Source organism: Carassius auratus, chromosome 8, assembly GCF_003368295.1.
Source record: "Carassius auratus strain Wakin chromosome 8, ASM336829v1, whole genome shotgun sequence".
In the NCBI taxonomy this organism is placed as follows: Eukaryota; Metazoa; Chordata; class Actinopteri; order Cypriniformes; family Cyprinidae; genus Carassius; species Carassius auratus.
The window spans coordinates 21267263-21290640 of record NC_039250.1 but is presented as its reverse complement, the minus strand read 5'-3'; the positions used below and the strand labels follow the sequence as shown (position 1 = coordinate 21290640).

Genomic DNA, 23378 nt, shown 5'->3' with positions numbered 1-23378 from the left:
CAATGAGTGATCATGTATCTGACTCACCTCCCAGCCCTCTATGCGGGACTGTAATATCTCAAGAGCCTCTAGTTTCTCCATCTGTCGCTTGGTCTCGTTGATGTTGCAGCACACGGCTTTCATGGCCTGCAGAGCTTCCTCTACCGCTGGGTAGTCTGAATGCTTCTTAGGGGTCCTCTTCAAGAGTTCCTGAAGGACAAACAGCATGTACATGCCTGTGTTACACAGTTACACATCAACTATCTGCTGATATGTTGGGCTATAAAGGGGTGTTTAAAATGAACAGTAAAAAAAAAATTTACCCCTTTTAATACTTTCATGATCTTACTCCCAAGAAAGACAACATCTCAGTAATTATAAATGTACACCGCTGCTCTTTTCTTTTCCTCTGGCATCATTAAGGACACTACAAAATGTTAACTTATAACTAAAGTTCTAAATAGTAACAGCCATTTAAAAAAAACTAAGTCTTCTTTCATTTGGATATGTCTAATTATTGAAGTAAAATGTGTTGCAAATGTAATTTTATGTTTAGTTTTATATTTGTTTGTCCCGTTATACACAAAGCTACTGTTAATGTATAGCTTTAATAATGTTGCAAAGTAGTACTATATATATGGAAGAAATAATCAACTCATAATGCACATGCTTGACAATAGCCATTGTGGAAAAAGGGAAGTTGTACCTTTAGTAGCAAAGGGTATTTACAGATCCTCTGAATGGGAGAGAGGAGATACCCCTCAAGAGGAACATCTGTGCTCTTTTTTCCTCCTAACAACATGAGGTGCTGAAAAAACAAACACATGATTGGATTTGCACAACATCCCCTTTAAACTGATTTATGTTGAGAATACAGTGGGTTTCCATAGAAAACATTGAAAGGCACACTCTCACATCCTGGTTTGTACAGTAAAATAAGTTTGGGTATAACTTTCACTTCAATCAATTTTGGAGATGACGAACTGATCTAGTCACTAATGTTTATGTGATCTTATCACTAATGAAATCTGTTGCAGGGCTTCATATGTGAAACTTATCCGTGCCAGCACGGTCACAAGATGTGTGAGGGATCTTCATCAGAATATGATAAAATCTAAATAAAATACACTGGACTTTTTGAAAAGGAAAGGTGCTTACCAGTAGGAAAGTCCGTACGTGAGGGATCTTGTTAAGCTCCATCAGTAGTCTGAGTGCTTTCTCGTGGTTACTACAGTACTCGCCATACACAGAGAAACGGTCCCTCTGCAGTAAAGAGAGGAGAGTCAAAACACTTCAAAACACTCAAGAGTCAAACTTTCTTTTATTAGAAAGGAGGTCTGTTTTTGCACATTCCAATTTAGAAATCTCATGTTCAGGTATAAACTTTGTCCCAGGCTGACAGGCCCTCTGATCCACCTAGGACCTGAGCTTAGCTCGTATGGGAAATACTGAACGTGTAATAAATATTTAAATAAATTTTACATAGCTCAATATGCCTCTTCCTTTAACAATTCTCTCAAATACCGAGCTGTGAAGTGACATGGGGGGTGATTTCAGGCAGTGAAACTGCCAGAGAAGCAACAAGGCCCTGTCATTTTGCCCTACATTATTTGAAACAACACAGGAAATGAAATCAAAGTGCATAGGTTTTGACTGAAAGCCACACCTTCTCGGTGGTGTGCAAAGCTAGGTGGAAATAGGGTATAAGCTAAAAAGAAAAGCAGCTCATCTTCAGACATTTAAAAGTGAGCAGTGCACAGCTTTAGTGACCTATAAATAAATAAATGCTTGTAAAGAAATGCTGGTCCAACTTAACCTTTATATAAAAAAATATACAAAAAATAAATTACATTACATTAAACAGGATCTGTTGGGTCTGGCTAAAATAAGTCAAGAAGAACTGTTCATCTGGTTTAAATCAGGGCTGTGACGACAGTTTATTAAAGATGCATGTGGTGAGGGTAGGATGTCATTTATCCGAGTTCCACAGGAACAGTCTGTGTAGGCACTGTAACCTTGACAGGGACACTGTGAATCCTGACAGATGAGGGAGCTTGAGGCATCCTGACAGAGAAGGAAACCAATACTGGGATTCCACAGGCATTGTGTGGTTAGAGAGCAATTGTGTGTTTTCCTCTTTTCTTTCTCCATTTACCCTCTTCATTTGTCTGTGCATGTTGTCTATATGAAAAGATGTTATCTATATATGTTTGTGTGTATATGTCTAGAGAGGGTTTGGTATTTGCATTAATGTGTGTGTGTGTGTGTGTGTGTCATATCAGGACACAACTCTGTATAATGACATGGGTATGACACAGGTATTACAAGGAGAGGGTGACTTATGAGGACATAACCCTTGTCCCCATTTTTCAAAATGCTTATAAACCATACAGAATGAGTTTTTTTGAGAAAGTAAAAATGCACAAAGTTTCCTGTGAGGGTTAGGTGTAGGTTTAGGTGTAGGGCCATAGATAATACAGTTTGTACAGTATAAAAACCATTACGCCTATGGGATGTCCCCACTTTTCACAAAAACAAACGTGTGTGTGTGTTTGTGTGTGTGTGTGTCAGTACTCTGGTTGGGCCCTCAGGGCTCCAGACCTCAGCACCTGTAATGAGAGAGTTTGGCAGCATCACACAACCTCATCCATGAACGAGGCGAACATCTGTCCTGGCATATGCTTTAGAGCACCGTTCATCCAAAAAACACACACATTCACACTGAGTCCAATTAAGAGGAAATTCATTCCAGTTTGAGGTTAAAACCTCAGAATGTTTCAGTGAACTTGGTCGAAGGTCACATACAAATGCCAAACCCAAAATGGCTTCTTGTGGGAACCATAGAAAGAGTTAAAGTGCCAGAATTAATATGCATGGTTGACAGCCAACATTAGGAAATAAATTAAATCACTGTTCAGATCACAAATCATCATTATGACCATATTTCCAGAGAGGGAAAATATTTTCATTTTTTAACTGTTTGAATTGATAAAGAAGCTAGAATTGTAGACAGCTATTTAGACAAAATTATAAATGCTTCCATAAAATTGCAACTTTAATGCATGTGAAAATTTTTTATTTTTTATTAATTGTTTGTAATTTTTTATTTAATACCCCAAAATTCTAATAAAAATAAAATAGTAACCCACATAATGTCATATCAATCCTTTCAGAAACAGAAAAATGTAACAAACCAGTTAACAGGTGTATTGTTTTCTTAATGCATTTGGACTGAGATCCAAAATAAAGTGAAGCAGACAGATCTTCTTCTAAACCTTAATCATTAAATACTTTTCTTTCCTTTGTTTCAAATGAACATTTGTTGCTAAAATTGAAACTGTGAGTGAAACTGCATTTTCTACACTTTTTATTGAACTACTGTTGACTTTTGAGAAAGACCACATGGAGGGCAGGTAGTCTCGGGGGCTGATTGTATTTTGAGAGAATGGAGGTGAACGCAAACAGATCTAGGATACTGGGAATGATCCCACACTGGGATGGATTGGGGCTCAGATTTTTAAATGGTTAAGGGTTTAAAAAGTCCAAAAGCCATAATAAATCAATTGCTAATCGGAGAAGCACTAGTTCAATGATGATTTTAATGCAATCTCATGGACTCACAAACTTGAGGAACACATGTCCAAGAGAATGGTGTGCTTGGGGTTCAGGCTGCAAACTGGCATCCAGAGTGGAAAGAAAATCACGATGGACTTCCAAAATGGACTCAATGTTGGAAAATAAGATCTGCGTGAAAGGAAGATTTTTTTATTTATTTTTAAATCACCAAAAATAACACCATTTGTAATCCAATTAATCTTTTTTTTTTTTTTTTTTACCTTAAACTGCTCTGGAGTGAGACATTGTTGGTTTTCTGCAGTCTGCCTTATTCTCTGGAGAAAAGCCTGTTGATTAAAAAAAAAAAATAGAGAGAGACACAAAGGGAAAAAAGTTAGTGTTTACACAAGGAATCACTGCGGTGTGAAATAAAGGTGGGTAGATTTGTATGGTCCCCACACTTATGTGAATGTTTGAAAGCTGTAACACTTCCTGTAGGTTTACACCCTCCTGTCTGTAACTCTGACTAGAGACCAAACCTTCAGTGACAAACACACATGAAGCCAAACCCAAGCACATACTGCACTGTGTACCGGAGATGGGAGAATAAACAGAAGTGCCATAGACTAATTTTAGTCTTTAGAGTCTTTACAAAGAGATCTTAACAGCACTTTACCCTGCTGTGCATACAGACTATGTGTTAAAACTGTAAGGACGGTAGACCTTTACACAAACATGCACACTAAACTATCAAAACAAACACAAATCTCAAACTAATGATTTATATCTGCATTTAAATATAGCAAAACTCATTATAAACTTGGAGTCATCATCAAATCTTCAGCCTACACTGTATATACATATAAACTGCTGAATCCAGGGCCCCTATTATCAACTACAATATGACCTTTACAGTTTTTTGTTATTCACTGGATAAGGATTAAGGGCAAAACATTTTTTATATATTTTTTTTTATATTTTGTACTAACAATTTCTACCCTGTAAAATACATATTCATTATAGAAATGCACATGGAGTTATACGATTTTATTAATTTATATGACTTCAATGGATGGGAACACTGATTCTTAAAAAAAATGTTATTATGAAAAACATAATAAATATCCAGATTTTTTTGTTGTTTTAAAATAACTGAAGTACTTTTCAATCATCTTAAAGCCCCCTTGAAAGTTTGCTGAGGCCCTTAGTGGGTCCCGGCTCCCTGAGAAGCTTTGATATACACACGTTTAGACCAACTCTGTGAATAAACAGTATATATGGTGAACTGTGGACAGGCACATTACCCATAATCTTCATTTCGCTTGCTGAGAAGCAGATACAAACAGAAGCAGAGAGTTGAGAGAGATTTATAAATATCTTCATCACTGATTTGCACAGTTTTAGAAGAGTCTCCCCTGGAGAAAGACAGTCTGCCACTCACTGACTGTTTCTAATTCTGGCTCTGTAAAACACTTCTCATCATCAGCAGCAGCAGTGGCAATGAGGCGATCTGTTAACAGTGCGCTCGACTCGCTCCGCCCCAGCGTCTGTTAAATTACCTGTCACTCAGACAATCTCCAACAGCACCACCACAAAGCTAAAGACTTATCCTGAGCGGTTTCACCTTTGCCACCTCTGCTATTGTTTTTTTTTTTCATTCCATCTTTCTCTTTGATTCTTTTATTAGCATGTGAGGTGATTTTGTGCGTCAGCGTAGGGCTGATTGTTTTGGTAGAAAAATCTCTCGTCGCCAGTCTCATAGATTATAAAAGGCGAGTGAGAGCTTAAATGCAGGCTGTCACGCCTCTTTTTCCTTTACCACATAACAGGAGGAAAAGTTCACTAATGAGAAGCACTGGCTGTATCTCCTCCTGGCATCCTTCTGATAATGACAGACCAACTCTCGGTCACACTTCTGTGTCTCTGGAAGACATTTAGGATGGCAGCTTATGCTCAGAAGAGTGTTTGTTTGTAGAAACTCTCCAACACATTTAGCTGTAAACATCATCTGAAATCACATGCTTGCACTCAAGAAATGCTCAATTCAACTTAAAGGGACAGTTCACCCAAAAATGACAATTTTGTCATTTACTCACTTCTATTGTTCCAAACCTCCATGGTTTTCTATTTTCTGTAAAACAAAAACTATATTTTTGAAGAAAGCGTTTGTTGTCTATACATTGTTTTGGATCCCATTGACTTTCATTGTATGGACAAAAGCGGTCTAAACATTAGTCAAAATAATTATCCTTCTGTGTTCTTAAGAAAAAAGAAAGTCATACAGGTTTGGAATGAAATGTTTTGCAAGTCAGATTTCCCAGAAGGGACCTGAACTCACTTGTAACTGACACCTAGTGTAATATGGGTAGTGATGATGGTGGTCTTATTGTTCATTGCAGTTCCTGGCGGCAATGCGAGGGGCCCGTCCCTCAGGCGTGTGCTAATTTAATCTCTCATATGGCCCATACACAGTAATCCATAAAATGGTCATCCATGTGACTCAGCCCGAGGGGCTGGTGGAGTTATAGACAGGATGCGAATCTCCAAAATGCCACACAAACAGAACGAAGGGTGTAAAGAGTAAAAGAAGTGTTTGCATGACATGGATTGAGTTTATGGAAAAGATTTCTAAATATTTTCAAAAAATAATGAATAGTGGTTTCCTAAACCCCACGCCCAAACTCATGCCATTGGTTGAGACCGTGTTGCTTTGTTGGGATGGTCATGATGCTCAACAAACAATTTTAATAGATGGGTTACATACAGCCATCTCTGTAAGACGGGATATGTGAAACTGTTACATTGAAAAAAGGTACACTTCATTCACCTTGACGAGTGTTTAAGAGTTTCCTTCCTAGGGATGATTTGGCCCTTCTCTGGCCTTTCCCTGCATCATGCTCACGTCAAAAAAATCAAGTAAATAAACAGATACTTCAAGGCTGCATTATGATTCCATGGCAACGGTTCCTGTTTCTCTGGGCAACGGAGAGTGTGAAGTCAGCAGCAGAGGATGACAGGTGCGACCGGGGGCATGTGTGTGAAATGAAAATTGAATTCATTCATTCTGATTCAAAGAGCCACTGAGCTAATGAAATATTGCACATCAACCTTTACAAGCTATTTTGTTGTGACTTCAATCTCTTTCAGTAATGAGATGATCCGGCGTTTTATTTCAGCTGGAACAAAAAAAAAAAAAAAAAGAGGACAGAACTCTCAAATGGAATCTTCAAGTGTGTGAGGGCTCCAGACATTACAGATGCAACTGAGAGCGAGGAAAAGAGTGAAAATCTATAGTCTACAGGCAAACTGACAAACTGTAAGAACTCTGATGAGGTTTACATATCTGAAGACTGTGACTGTCTGTTCTGTCCAGCTGGTAAGAGGGACAGGGGAATAGAATTACACACAGTAGAATAGCCACAGGCTGTTAGATGTAGAAGAGCAGCAATGTGTCCATATGTCCCCACAAAGGAAACAAGCTGTTCGCTGATTCTTTTCCCCCCTCAATTAAAAGCTTTGCCAGGAAACAGACATTATAATTTTGCCACCTGCAAAACAGGGTGACCTTAACCAAACACTGACACTAATTCAATGACAGGAGCGAGACCCTGGCCTCTTGCATTTCAGGAAGGAAAAGGCAGAGCGAACCTTTTCCGTAACAAAAAGGCTGCTGTTTCCCACACACACAATACATCAACACTGTTCATTGTTTAGAGCGCTTTCCTTTAAGTTAGCACGTTATCAAACAATGATTGTCATTATTGAGACAGAGGAAAAAGAAAAAAAAAGACTCGGAAGCTTGCACAGCCTTTCACCCTTGTATTGAGGATGGACTACTGCCAAAAACAATATACGCATGGAAACTGTGAAGTAATACTTGCACATAAACACTCACAGAGCACTGAATATGCACTCATTAGTGCATCTGACAAACCACAGCCATGTATGATGTCCACCGCAGTTTTTACCACCACACAGTAAACTAATTCCTGTAAGCCCCTTAAAAACGCATGTGCCTGGACAAAACATCAATGTAAAGTATATGTACTTGTGGTGACATTATACGGCCTGTAATTACCATTAACCCATAAGATTTGTTCAAAACTTGCTCATGTTCTTAGTTCTATCTCTCACTATGATAAATTCACATCCAGAACTAGAACTAATTTGTTTTGCTGGTCTGAAACTTGAACAAATGTCACAACAATCACAGTCACAAACATAAAAAAGTATCAATAAGTAACCATATTCAGTATGTACAAGGAAATATTTTTTTATTAAGTGCAGTAATTGCCCCTGAAAAAAATTATTTTATTTATGAAAATATGAAGATTTATCTCAAATTAATCTTACATTTAATCTTTAAATTAAATCACAATTTTATCTTCAATTTAACTAAATCTCAGTATGAACATCTATGGATCAAATACAAAAAACATATCAGATACAAAAGTACCAATAAATAATGCACACAAAATAAAAATACAAAATACAAAACCTCTTTTGTCCTTGTGTAAGGATATATAGCTTTATCTTTAAGTCTTTTTTTATTTTTATAAGTATTTTATACACTTTTCCACGAAAGAAAAAATGTCAACCCACAGTGTTAAATGTAAAAACAACTTACAAACTGAACCCTTCAGATGTAACTTTCCAGCTGAGGTGCAGCTATAACCAGCATCAGTTCAGTTCTAACAATGACACATGGGCAGATCTTACCAGGGTCTCAGAACAGAGGACTTGAGTGAAAACCATTCACTTTGGTCCAGCACATCTATGTCCTCAAGAGCCTGAAGAGTCATTTCTGTCACACTTGCTTGCTCCTGGAGGAGTCAGACACTGAACAGCGATGGGCCACTCTAATAACCTCCTTTACGGCCTCTCTCACAGACGAGAGGTGTTCATTATCATGCAAACAGACACACCACTTAGTCCCTCTCTGATAAACAAACACCACTGCAACTCAATTAGCTGATATTAGCAATGCCAATGTGCTGCCTTCTGCCGGTACGGATAAATAAAACCTTATTATTGCTTGAGTCTGAAATACTGCTTGCAATGTGCTTAACCTGACCTTCCATTTCCAGTATGTGAAGTGAACAGGAAGTAATAACAACTGGGATTTTTCACTCTCAAAACATCATTTCATCAGAATACCAAATGTCAGGAAAAAATTTCAAGATATATGCAATAAAGCAATATGTGGTGAGGCCATGTGACAAACAGTGCTGTTATGTAATAATCCATAATTCAGCTGTTTGAAATGTTTATAGGGCCCTATGATTTCCGAGATTTGGAAAATGCAGACAGAATTGTGGGATCCAGTCATAAAAAAAAACTTTATTTTATAATGCAATAATATGGAATGTGCCTAATTTTGGATGGATAAAACAAGAGTAGATCAGAACACTCAAAATGCGATATGGGCCACTTTTTGAATATATTTAGCCACATATACCTTTTAAATAAGAATATTGCATGTTCTGCAGGTCTCTATGTAAATGAATAAAGCAGACACACAGTTTCGACACACATACTGAAGCACGTGTGACGCTCAATGTGTTTTTGGCCTTTGCCACCTCAATATATGAGTACATGAACATATGGACATAATCTCTAGAGTTACCATGAGAGTCACTTCATGAGCTTTTTACTGTTTCTTTTAAGTAAAGCTATCGTCATATAAACATATATACGTTTATATACGGTATAAAATGTATATTGCATTATATTTTGATTCTGAACAAAGGCAATTTGTAAAACAGCTAGCTAATACTGCAACGTGTATGTTCTGTTTTAAGAATCTTCAGGAAAGACAATCTGGTTTTCACTTTCTACTGATTAGTAAATGGTGAGTGCAATTAGGAAATGAGAACCTTCCTCTAAAAATATAACCCTTTTTAAAGAAAGAACACCCTCGAAATCATAGCAATGTATGAATTGAGGTGATACTTGTGAGGAAGGGGGAAATAAAGTTGAGTTCTCTTTACAAAAAAACAAAAAGAGGAAGGATATGACTCTAGATAGGAAACGGTGCGGTCTGACAAGCTTTGTGTGGTCAGTGCAGAAAAATAAGGCCACATGCATGCCAGTGTGCTGCTAAAACAGAGAAACAACTTGAGGCAGTGAGGACAAATGCATCTCAGACTTGAGGTATCGTTCAGGCTCAAAGACTTCAATCCTTTAGGGTTAGGGTTAGGGTTAGACCCTAACCCTAAGACTTCAATCCTTTAGGGTATAGTGTGTTTGTAGCCCTTCTTGATTTGACAAAAGTAAAGACTCTGACCAGAGCAACAAAAAATATTTTTACAGAGAAAATCATTGTGAATTCACACTATTATTCTAAAGGGGTGAAAGTTTGATTGACATACTTTACTGTCTCACATCGCTGGAGATCAAACCCATCAGCCATGCGGAATTTCGGAGTGACAGAAGGTCAGACATGGGCAACAAGCCTTTTGTTTGATGTGAAGCAGTCAGGCAAAGATGGTCAGACAGTAAGGTGAACCAAACCAGACTGGCCATATGTTGTCATGGACTTCAACCTCTCCAAACAGGACTGATGGTCAAGAGCCCGCTGCCAACACTTCTGCCATCAGCAGGCGTCGAGACTAGCACTGTTCTGGTTGACCTAGCAGGACCAGTACACAGACGGTGAAAGAAAGTGTGGTGGACAATCAACATGTCCGGGGATATCAAAGCTATTTGACTTCTAGAATATTCTCTTATGTGCTACTGAGATCCTATTTTTTTACCACATGTACGTACATAAAAGCGCATGAACTCTGTCACACAGGGCAAGTACAGTGGCACTCTATTGAAATCAGGAAAGTCTGGCTATTGCAACATGCTCTTTTTAAACCTCTTATTGTGAAACTAGGGTAAATTCAGCAATTTCTTTAAACGAGATGGTCACTCCAAGTCATTGACTAAAACAAGTGGTCAAAAGGTATTGCATTTGGGATTGTTACCTTTGTACCTACCTATTGGTTGACAAAAGAAAAGAAAAGAAGAGAAAAGAAAAGAAACTGTCAGATTCTGATCAAAATCAGCAAGAAAACATTGGTCTGGATGAGCCTAAATTGCTCAACACCACAAGGGAAGCTACAGATCAGGAAAAAAGATGCAGAAACGCAAAAGCATTAAGGCACACTTCTAAGCCTTTACTGTAGCATGTGATTTCAACTAAATTGAACAAAGAAACAGAAGTGAGACATTTGAAAAACCGTGATATGCGGTTTTAACAGGCGCTACACAGAACAATGTGTACAAGTACAATTTCTGAACTAACAAAGCTAAACATTAAGCCTACAGGTCACATCCTGGTCCAACAAATGATAATCAAATTATATTCTAATACTTTAAGCTTTCAAATAAGATGCAAAAATGGCCCATTTTAAGGGGTCACATGACGTTGCTTCAAAGTAGATTATGTTGTGTATTTGGTGTAATGCAGTGCGTTTATGTGGTTTAAAGTAAAAAATAAAAAAATTAAATAAATTTCCATGTCCCAGCAAGATGAAACAAAAACAATAAAACCCATTACAAATGAGGCAATTGTAGCATACAGTCGGGACAAAATTATGGATTATAATGTCTTTTTACGTGTTCCATATCGCTCAGCATAAACTTAAAACCTTCTCTGCATTTGTGATTGGAGAAACGACAAACAACAAGCACTACTCCACACTGCTCAAAACTTGTGTTTGAATTGTCAGTGTCAAATTCTTTAAATATAAAAAACTTACTTACAGACTGTGACTCAGATGCGCCAGACTGCCCTTGCAAAGTTGGAACTGCCCCACTTCACAGAACGAACTTTTCCTGAACCTGCTACTCTGCAGGTTCAGGAAACAGGTTCATAAAATGCGCTGCACACATCTGAATATTTGGGTTAACCTGTTCTGGAACGGCGTTGTAAATACAACTTAACCACTGATTTCTAGTTGTGTCCTCTTTTGGAAGACTAAACACACAGTGTCACACATGGTGGGCTTGAGAATGGCGCGGCCGGCAGATTCGACAAAGGAGTGGCCGGCAGGCTTGCAGCAACCACATGTGATGACCCTGGGGCTGGACTCCATTCCGTCCATGGTTAAAGTCGAAGCGAAGTTGATGTATTTCCTCAGTGACCAGCATGGATCAGATATAGGCATGATAAAGCAGATATCGTCCTCTTTTAGAAGGCTAAACAAAGTAGTTTAGTTTTCACAATGAAACACACAGGGTCTCCACAACATTGCTGTGGCGGCAACAACAATACTACAGCAAGAATAAAAGTTACGCCTTCTTTCTTTGCGTAAACATTTGGGTGGTGTTATGCAAATCTTCCCACACAGTGACATAGATGTAGACATGGTTAGAATGGTTAAATGAGGCATTTTAGGAGGGCATGGACAAGTCTTAACTTTTAGAAAGAATATCTCTTTGTGTTTGAGATTTTAGTCTTTGCAACTTTACACCTTATCTATTCACGAACAACTTGTAAAACTCCAAAGAGAAAGGAAAATTTGAAATCGCATCATATGACTTTAAAAGGAGTTTTTTTTTGTATTGTTCTCAGAGGCCCACTTAAAATGTTATCAAGACTTTTACACAGAAAAAACATCATGATTTAGAAGTAATAGTAATTTTCTGTCCTGTTTTTGACCCCCCTCATCTGAACGCTCTGTTTGAATAGGCGTGGCAGATAGTAGACTCGAAAGTAAACCCCCACTGCAGTAACTGGCTAACACTTGTGTATGTTTGAAAGTCTACATCCTTCACAGATAGATGCATAAATACTCACGACATATCAAATGATCTGTTTAACAGACAAAGCAATAATAAATCACATAATAATGTTAATTTTATTTTTGAAAATTCTGCGTCTAATTGTGCCTTGTATTGTAAACAAATCCGCAGTAAAAAAAGAAGTGAACACACAGAGTTCTTACTGACAGTCTAGAACTTCATTTAAAAAAAGGTTGAGTAAAGTTCATTCAATCTTTCCTAAAGTTGGGATCAGAAGGAATGCAATGCAAAGACAGTTTTTTCCCACAACTTGGCAATGCACAGCATCTTCTTTCCTTCAGAGCCATCTTTATCTTTTGGTTTCCACATAGACCTGCGTATTCACCCCCCTCTTAAACATTATGTGCGAATCAAGAGGCCGGGTTTATCCACACCCATTACATCATAGAGTAGAACATTCCACAATCTGTTGTTTTGGCAGACTTCCTTCAATATAAAATGTTTTTGTCAAAAGTTTGAGTCAAAGTTTTGAGTTCTGGAACTTACAGGATGTTTTTATAACACAATGACCTCTTATATGTCAAAAGATCAAGAGAATTTTGGTTTCTCAGTTCATTTTATCACGTTTACACTAAAAAGCGAGAACCAAAGTGAACCATGTCTTACACTACTATTAAGGGGCTGAGATGATATAAAAGCATGTCAAACTTCTTTCTCTGTCAGGGTAAGACTAATGTATATTGACACATCAAACATGAATGTTTCACATTTACACATATCTTCACATTTACAACCCCAGATCATCTCCAGTGAATGTAAACATAGCAACCCTGAATATTGGCAACACTTTTTCCAATAACAATTAATCGTTGTATGAATAAATCAAAAGTTCTACGTTCAAAGTATAGTACCTTTAGACTACTGTCTCAGACTCTATAGCAATCACAAACTGAATGTGATTACTCAGCGTTCAGGCAGAAATAGACGGCAGACATTTCTGCAGACACTTTGCTAACAGTCAATTTGCCTGATAGTTGCTTTCATTCAGCAGTAATTTTACAGCAGCAACAATGAGGAGTTTCAAATGCACAACAAGAAAGTGAGCTCAGGCATTCTGAAAAAAACTAAGACAGTTTGAAGGAAATACATGTACATACATGCATATAATAAAAAGTTTGAAATAAAAGCCAAATTCATCTGAATGTTCAGAATTCACCAGGCTACAAAAATTGCACATGTACAGTAGAGTAAATAACTGAAAAGACAACAAAACCAACCCACCTTACTTTACAAAGTGAAACACCAACACTATAATTTGATTTATTTAACAATGGATAAGGATATTCAGTGACCCATCAGGAACTGATTGGATTGTGAAAAGTGGGCGTTACATACCAGAATAAAGTCAGATCAAATGTGTGTTTAATAAAACAATGTCTAAATGTCAACATCATCCACTGGCCTGTGCAACGTGCTTGACATCAGTGGAAAAAGAAAGTCATTTCAGAAGAAGAACATTAGAAAGAAAAAAAACACATTTTTTCTTTGGAATAACGTACTGCTGAACCACTTGCAAAAAGCCCAGGAATATGTAATGAAAGTAAAGATGGTTAGTTTTGATTTCATGTTGACTATAAACCCACAGCACCATGTGTGTCACTATGAGGGCTGAAGGTACCTGATGAAAAACTCATCCAGTCTGATATTATGGGTACTGCTAAGTGACAGGATGTTAACCTATAGGATGTCCACTCTAGGACATCCTTAGACATTAACTCACTCAGCCTTCCTCAAGTTAAATGTCTCAGCACATGTCAGGACTAACAGCATCCTGCCTAAAGGTGATTTTTCCAGCTTTATACAAACAGTGGTGTTTACTTGCTAGTACTTTAACTTTGAATGAACAATAAAGGGTCACATAAGAACCCCGAGGTTCTCAAAACCACACATTTGTCCTCTTTTTCCAGAACAAGTGAGGAGAATCTTTACAACCCGAACTGGTTCCCACAACGTGAGCAACAGCAAAATACACTGAATCTGATGCTCACGCTTCCTGTGAATGCCCAGCTAAAAACACACCCCAGCCATTCCAAAGGGCCCTTTCATGGCTCTCTGTGAGAATCTGCCTAGCTGCAAAAGGGTATGAAGTAGTTTTGGACGCAAGGAAGGGGCCATTTTGGCCGGCATGGCGTGAAATTGAATAAATAAACTGGGGTGGTGGGGTGGGGGGTTCCTCTTTGTGGCCGCAACCCAGCTAATGGAGACAAAGAGCCCAGTAACAGGAGGATGAGGTTTGAAAGAGGGGATCCGAGCTCTGCCCTCTTTCTTCATGACTCTGATTCCCCACCACCCCTCAAGCAGCGGCTGCTGTAACAAAGTCCTCTTTGAGTTCGACCCCCTGTCACGCACTTCCGCTATGAGGGGCTTCAAAGTTCACGGCTGTTTGAGCTGCACACATGGGTGGAAACGAGCCATGGCACGACATGACATGAAGAGAGACAGAAAAAAATGAGGGTGACAAGGGACGAGACACTCAGCACTGATGCACGGAGCGAGATTATGCTACATAACCTAATGGCAATCTGGACAAGGCCCGATTAAGATGACTTTCCAAACTAGATTCTCTGAGGATGTTGTGAGTGGTGCTTGCCTATGATCTTCTGAGTTGTTGCTAGGATGGTTTGAGTGGTTCACACATCCGCGTTTGTATAAGTTCCCAAGATGCAAATGACTGGCACCTGACACCGCCGCGTCACTACAGGTTGAGTCTGTCTTGTGTCTACAGGACATTTGTCAGTAGCTCATAAATAGGACAAGTGTATTCAGTGTAGCATCAGTGATTATAATAAGTATTTTGTTGTATCGCCCCCCCTGCTTTCCAAGACATCAGCATTATCTGTCAAAAAACACATATCAGTTGACCACTAATATCAACACCACTCCACCAGCGGTTGTTGATCCATTACCACAACAGTAGTAAAAATCTGCCACCGTCACAGCCCTATGGAATATGGTTTTGATCTACCCTTTAATGTAATGAGATTTTTCCACCTGTTTTCTCTCATCTGCCAAGCAAAAATAATTAAAGATATGCTTCCAATGTGAGGTAGTTGTGTACATTGCATTACGCAAAATGGCTTCATTCACAAGAAAAACTCCTGTCTGTGACCCTACTATATCATTAAGAAGCTTGAGGGTATGGAAAATCCAACACTGGTTGACCGTTGAACAGTAATGCTACAAACGATTGGTGCTGACATGTGGTAGTACAGATAAGATCTCAGTTCAGATTGGATTGGCCATCTGGAAGGCATTTGGGCTCCTCTCCATGGAAGAGTGATTGAGCACATGGAAAGGTGCCATGAGAGCCAGGGGTTCAATCACCACAGGGGGGAAAGGACAGAGTGGTCCCTGAGCTAGCCCATACGACAACAACAGACAGCAATCATTATCACTTCACATAGAGAGACACTTGCATGAGTACTCAAACAAACACATACTGTTTAATTACCTTTGGAGTGTACTGACGCATAATGGTATTTATTTGGCCTTGAACAACTGCAGCAGCTTACTTTGTCATTTACCACAGGCTCATATGCGTGTGTGCATATTATCTAATTTACTGATGTGTCATTCCTACTTCCCTCTAGAATAATGGATTCAATATCACTGACGCACATTCAGCCCAAAAGCCACAAAGTGTATCATCATTATTGCAGTATTGCTTCATTAGAGTCAAATTACAAATGCACGATTTCTGTCATTTCTTCATTGATTATCATCCTAAGAGTGGCTTTGGTGGCTGGACAAGACTCTTCCATCTTACCACAGGAAATACACCCACAAGATTACAAAACATCGGATGCTTTACATCCGTTAAAGGGTTATGACAGATTAAAGTACAGATTGAATGAGTTCATTCATTATCAAACAGTAATAATTCAATCAAACAGCAGGTTTTGCTTGAAGTTCTATATATGATACAAAAATGACAGTTCACTAATTCCACATGACTGATATGATTTAATATTTTAAATAATCTTCATTTAGATTTTTTCCACACTTGTAATAAGCTCCAAAAATAACTAAAGAATTCCTTGTTTTTCTAGTAGATTCCAGGCTTTTTGATTATATGCAGTATCATTACATGGGGAACAACCCCAAATTTAAGCCATTAACAACTAATTCATTTGTGCACAAATGGTTCTTCTAATTTTGGAACCTGAGCAAACTAGAACTAGCGCAAACAAATGATTTGTTCACAAATTGGACTTGATCCAGCCTTGAACTCGTTGACACAATAGCCCTGTTTACACTTGGTATTAATATACATATGTAAATCGACACAACAAAATCTAAGTGTGAACGGTGTCTAAAACCATTTGAGATTTTCCACTTTCAGAGGTTTTCTTTCATAGCACAGAAACACTTGTGACTAAATGTGTTCAAACCCAAAAGTCTATTCTCCGCCTACTGATCTGAAACATAATACATTTGGAATATGTTGTGAGAAGTCTGATTCACAGTTTTCAAATTCACCGCTGCTTTCTTTATCCTTTATCAATCGCTTCCTAAAAATAAAAGTGACATGAATAACATGAAAGTGATTCAATTAAAAAATAAATACAAAAAAAATACAAAAAGAAGACCAATTTTTAGGTGAAATATCCCTTTTTTTTTAAGAATCAGTAAACATTATGTCAATGAATTCCAATGGCTTACTTTAGTTAAGCTCTCTGATATATATCTTATTTAGTTACCTAAATTAATGACCTTTAATGAATTTTTAAGCAAGCATTAGTTCAAGCTAACTGGCCTAATTCCATCTTCAAGTGTTCTTTAGGACTCAAGTAAATAATTCAGTTCCAATCATTCTGACACAATTCACATCCATCAATACTACACGCTCCTTTGTTTGTCCAATGATGAGGTAAGTGGGATAAGTTAACATCACGCTGTTCATATTTCTTCCCTTTCAGAAGCAACTGAATAAGCTATAGCCTACATCTGAAGATCCCCCCGCAAAAAATATCTCAAGAGTCATGACACTACGGCCGGCCCCTGGCCACAAACCGCAGGGGCAATTCCCTGAGGACAACTGAGGAATTCCTTAGAGCTCTTCTGGACAAAGGTGTCAAGGGTCGATACTTCAATTATGGCCTTTTATTTACTGCTGCCTTTCTCTTTGCAAAACATGCCTCTCCAGTAGGTGGCTATTGTCTATAGCTGCAAAAGTAATGTTTGTGATGGGGTCACAATCAAGGCTATTGGCGGTCAAGAGAGAGTGAGAAAGCACAAGTATTGTATCAGATTCAAGTAAATAATCACAGCCACTATCCCACAAAGAGATCCAAAGGAAAACAAACCCCATACATGCACATAAATCCTCATCACCTAAATAATTAAACAGCCAGGAACATAAAACAGACCTGCTTAAAGCAGAGTTATGTAAGTGTCAGTGTAATGCTGCAAGCCGTAATCCGAAGTTTATTGAACATTTTGGGAACATCTGCTAAAAGTCTTATCCCATATGCCTGTGGTCTGCATACCTCTCCTCCGTCTGATAGCATTCATAATATCGAACACATGGCTTTGTTTGCTGTCAGCTTTTTTGTTAAAGATGAAGAGGTGCCAACAGGCATACCTTATTCACATGTTTAGGTAGATGCGATTAAATCAGAGGTGTGAATCTAGTGAGAGCAGGGGACAGTTATTACACCATTGGCTGGTTACATATCCAAATGTGTTTCTGTTTTTGATATCTGAATAAATAACTCATCGACACCTCTCTCAGGCCTCTGTCAGCGTGGTCAGGAACACAGATGACTGTATCAGTTTCATGCTGTGCTCGTTACCTCACAGTGACTCACCAATCAGTAGCGATGCACCGATACCACTTTTTCCAGTACTCGCCCAATACGATACTTTTATTTTTGGTAATTGCCGATACCGAGTACTGATACCGATATTTTTATTACATTTGTAAAAAGCTGGTCAACTTAATTTGTTAAATATATAGTCAAACCAAAATTTGTTCAGACACCTTCAACATTTTACATGATCACAATTTATTCTCTATAGCTTAGAAGATGGTAATAAAATATGACAAGAACTCATAGTTAAACTGTCTCAGAACAAATTCATCTTGATAATGTTTGATAACTGTGATAGAAAGGTATGCAATGGATTACAATGAACAAAAAATTATTCATACAGCTGTTAGTATTTACTATCAATACTTAGACGGGCAACCCTTAGCCTTAATGACAGCCTGTAGTCTCCTGGGCATACGATAGGGACAGTGGTAACGTACTGTCTAGCGCATTACACACAGGTTGATAGATACACTTTTGCCAGAGTCTGCCTAAGGTTGAAAATAAATGATATTTTTAGTGAATGCCCCTATAAACTGTCTTTTTTTTTTTTTTACGATTTAGTTATAATCCAAATGTGTGCTAAGTGAGTGAACATCAAAGATCACACAACAGAAGTGCGTGAGTGTGCTCTCTCTCCCTCTCTCTCTCTCTCTCTCCCTCCCTTTCTTCCTCACTACTGTTAAGTAACTTGTGCATTGTTTTACTTACTTGTTTTTCACATATACGACTGAATTATAAAGTTTTCAGTAATTAAATGTATATTGTATAAGCTTGTGTATTTTCCACCGCTGCACGCTTAATCCACTCAGCTATACAGGCGTTAATACTGTATAACAGCCAAACAATCATTGGCCCAAAATCTTTCAACACATAACAGAATATTAAATATGTTTGACTGTGCGGATTCGATGGTAGACACCACAAACTCTTCGCTCCATAGACAATTCAAAATTAGCTGTGTTTTCTGATAAAATCACTTGCAGGGAACATACACTACCATTCATAAATTTGGAGGCAGTATGCTTATTATTTTTTATTCAGCTAGGATGTGATAAATTGATCAAAAGTGTCAAATAAAGAAATGTACAATGCTTTAAGAAATGTAAAAAGATTTATATTTCAAATAAATGGTTTTCTGAACCTTCTATTCATCAAAGAACTGTTTTCAACATTCATACTGAAAATAAATGTTTCTTGAGCATCAAATCAGCATATTAGATTGTTATCTGTAAGGTCTATGCTGTAGATTGGGACTGTGTGCATTCCTGGGATACCATCAACCAATCAGTTTTCACACAGTCCTGTGGCTCTCGAGTGATTTATCTAATTACAGCAGGGGTATAAAATCCTGTTTTTGGAGGGTCAGTGTCCAACCCCAATTACACACACCAGAACCTGCTGATCAAATTCTTCATAATTAATCAAATCTTCCAGGCAGGTATAGTATATTGTGACAAATTAGTGCTACACTTTGCAGGACACTAGACTTCTATGAGCAGGTTTGGACATCCCTGCATTACAGAGATGGCTCAGGTGACTGATTATAGAATTCTCCAGAACCAAACGACTACTGTAGAAATGAATGCTTGTGTTTGGTTCTTTTCCAGATATCCTTGGGTCTTTGGGTGTTACGGAGTACAGACATCATAAAAGTCATCGGAAACAGCTCAAACTACAAAAGCACTTTTCCTTCAACTGTTTTTCCCTCAAGTGATGCGTTATCAGAGTAGAACATGAGGAAACTCAACCCCCTCCACAAATCTTGTCAGCATTAAAAATGAGGCTATAATTAGCAACATTATCCCTGTGTTTGTTTGATATCAGATGCTTGAACACGAGGAAAGGTCTACCAAGCTAACTGAACTCAGGAAAAGTTAAAGGGATTCCTGAAATTCCTGGTGCTGACTTGTTCCTCTGTGTCCTGGGCTAGGCTTATAACGCATGATTTGTCACAGCTTTAAAACACTGATAATCTGACATTTTAAAGGATATAGTAGAGTAATCGGCAGAGCTTGCGGCAGGAGCTCACAGCTGCAGACTGTTTTAATACAGGTGCCGCTACTGATGATCATCAGTACTACTGTGCATCTGGAGGGTCCACAGGGGTCAGAGAACCCAAGTTTAGCATGCAAAAAACTTCTCATGGATTAATTCTATACATCCATCTAAGCTTCTTATGGATTAATTCTGTACATCCATCTAAGCCTCTAAAACACATCAGGCAGGCAATAATACACTGAAACAATCTGGTGTAGTAAATTTCATAAATAACTGCAAAGGACCGGCAATTAACGGTTTATAAATCTGAACTACTTATAAATGCATAGAGAAACAGGTCCTCAAGACAATGGAATGACACATGTCATCACAGGCTAACTCTGGCCCACAGGCCCTGGTTTGGGCATCTGGTCTATAGAGTTGCAGCTTACACAGAAAATATAAAATACCAGTTTATCTAAGCTGAGGATTGTTTCCATAGTTTGGCGGGCGCAGACGTGTATCCCGCTGAGCCATATGGTTGCTGGATAGCAGGTTGTGACACTGTGGTGCTGATCAAGTCTGTAAATGAAAACAGAAAGCCTACACTTGTGCGTCCCTCCTGCAAGGACTCAGACAGAGACATCATCAGCAAGCGGGAAGCGCCAGGTTGGCTTCCTCCCCTGCTCCTCTATACATTCATGTCATTCTGTTTGGGTGAACAGACTCTTGTCCACAGGAGCCCAGCTGGGCCACACAAACTAACAACAGCTGCACAGGCAGCAAAGATATTAGAGGGGGCACAGATCCCAACACAGGAAACGGATCCCGGTCATATACAAACACTGAAGCTCTTACATTTAGGAACTCAAAAGTTAACTGAATCACAATCTCCTACTTTTTTTTTTTTTACCCGTGGAAGACCGTTAACCCTCAGGTTTCTCCAGGGAAACTTTCCCTGAAATCAGCTTATCTTAATTGTTTAAAAGGTCTGTTGAATGGGATGTAGCCTACTAATAAAGGATTTAATATTGGGCTCATGCATAAGGATGCATTAAATTGATGAAAGTGAAAGTAAATATTACTGATAATGGCACAAATTATTATTAATTTCGGAGCACCAAAGCAGCATATTAAAATGATTTGTGAAGGATTATGTGACACTGAAGACTGTAGGCATGACTGCTGGATATTCAGCTTTACCATCAAAATATTAATATAAATTCTCATATTAAAATAATATTTCACAATATCACAGTTTTTACAGTATTTTTGATCAAATTCATGAAGCTTTGTTGAGCATATAAGAGATCTTTTCAAAAAACAAAGTTTTGAATTGTAATGCATTCACTATTTCCTTCACTTTTTTTCAAGGATAAGATGTAGTAATGATTTATCAATTAAATAATTCACACATAAAAATAAAAAGGCTACAGTTTTACATGGCCACGTGAACGCTGTAGATGCTCAAAAAAGCTTGTTTAAATAAAACAATATAATTCATTTTCAAATAAATAATTTAACATTACAATATTTAATCAATTATTCAAAATACTAAAGCAATAAATTATAATAAATTATTAATAATATTTTAATTGTAAAAAGCATTTGCCATCTGCTTTTCTTAATAATATTGCCAAAAATTTTGATCATTGGAGTAAAAAAAAAATGCCATTGATTGGACAGGTCACTCTGGAAGCAACTTGAACTTTTGACTCAATTCTTCTACACACCCCTTTCCCTACATCTCACTCAGAGTAAATAGAAGATTGCACATTCTAAAAAACATTAAAAATGTGCTGGTTAGAATGTTTTCCTAATCCTAAAATCTAAACCTTACTCTGTATGTATATATATACAAAATTAAAAAAAAAATCATTATTTGGCATAATGCCTAAACAAGACTCATCAGGGAATATTTGGTTCTGCCAACTGTTTTCACATCACAGCCTGGTTTCTTGCTTTGAAACCATGACATTATCCTTTTGTGATATCTTTGCGATTCCTTGAGGAATTCCACAGATAAACAGATGCATGAAGAGCCATTCAGGGAGCAACAAAGCCACAGCCCTGAAACCTTTCGGTCTAATAAAAGTTGTTTGGGTATCTTACTTAAATATCTAAACAAATTCATGAAGCAATTATCAGTCTCCCTAGAGTGTGGCAGCCAGTGAAGTTTGGAATGACTGTGCGTGCTGACAAAGGAGCATTAAGACCACCAAGAGTGCCATCCATGAGTTGAAAGGCAGACGTCTCTGATATCGATCTCAAGCATGGCCTTGTTTTTCACACCGAGGCCCTTGGAAAGACACAGATGCTGAAAGACGAAGCGGCTTCCTCTCCCTTTCACCTGATGCACCCCTGTCCGCTTCGCTTCACCTGCGTCAGCACATCTTGACGAGAGGCCGTCAGGTGCATCTGCAGGGACTAATTTGATTGGTCGCGCTTCACTTAATGCTTCCAGATCAGATAACATCAAACGCACCGCTTGGGAGATGAATCCCTCTGAGACTCAGCAGATGACAGGGACCTAAGATTCTTCCCATATGCAGAGAAAGAACAATAACTAGGACAAGTGAACCCATCCTCTCACAGCAAACCAGAAACAGTGCCTTTCCTAAATCTTAAACTGCCACAGTCGTCTCGACGTCATCAACTGGCAGCTTCCACACAAAGCCACTGTACTCCAGAAGCTTAACAGGCCAATATGATTATGAGGGATTGTTATAAAACTGGTTTAATAACTGTAAGGCTGCTAACCCTTCATTGGCGTGTTTGTAAAACCCCTCAAGTTGCTTTGATCTTGTTAAATTTATCCCAGGATCAAGAGGTTTTGGACTGGGACAAATGTGCTGGTGTGGAATGTGAGAAATGCATTTGAGAACGCACGAAAAACTGAAGAACAGGGTTTATTTAAGTTCTGAAACACTGAAATATGTAGTAAGGTTGGAATATGAATGGGCTCACGATTGTCTGTTCTTAAATCCAGGCATGCTATGTCTTGATCAGATGCTAATCAGAGCAAGAAAACACATGTCAAGTGTGCCAAATTACTATCTGGAGACTTCAAACATTTTCTGTGTTTATTTTTTTACTTGTTAAGAAACGTTATCAGGGCATTGAAATACTGTGGAGGGTCAGTGATGCTCCAGGAGGGTTGTCACTATAGAACACAGGCTCTGAGCTGAGCACAACCGGTCTTACCAAAAAAAAGAAAAAAGAAGTGTTCTGAAAGTTACAGGGGATTTACTAGACCCT

General features: G+C 38.2%; 1 protein-coding gene across 1 annotated transcript in view; it reads right to left on the bottom strand.

Moving 5' to 3' along the window:
• Positions 1–23378, bottom strand: part of LOC113107596 (phosphatidylinositol 3,4,5-trisphosphate-dependent Rac exchanger 1 protein-like) — a 64897-nt gene that overhangs the window by 40106 nt on the left and 1413 nt on the right. The window contains exons 2-6 of the mRNA XM_026270220.1: positions 3816–3881; positions 3601–3723; positions 1138–1242; positions 686–787; positions 28–189 (exon numbers count right to left, since the gene is read on the bottom strand). Coding sequence (XP_026126005.1) covers positions 28–189; positions 686–787; positions 1138–1242; positions 3601–3723; positions 3816–3881 — 558 coding nt within the window. The remainder of the gene's footprint in view (positions 1–27; positions 190–685; positions 788–1137; positions 1243–3600; positions 3724–3815; positions 3882–23378) is intronic.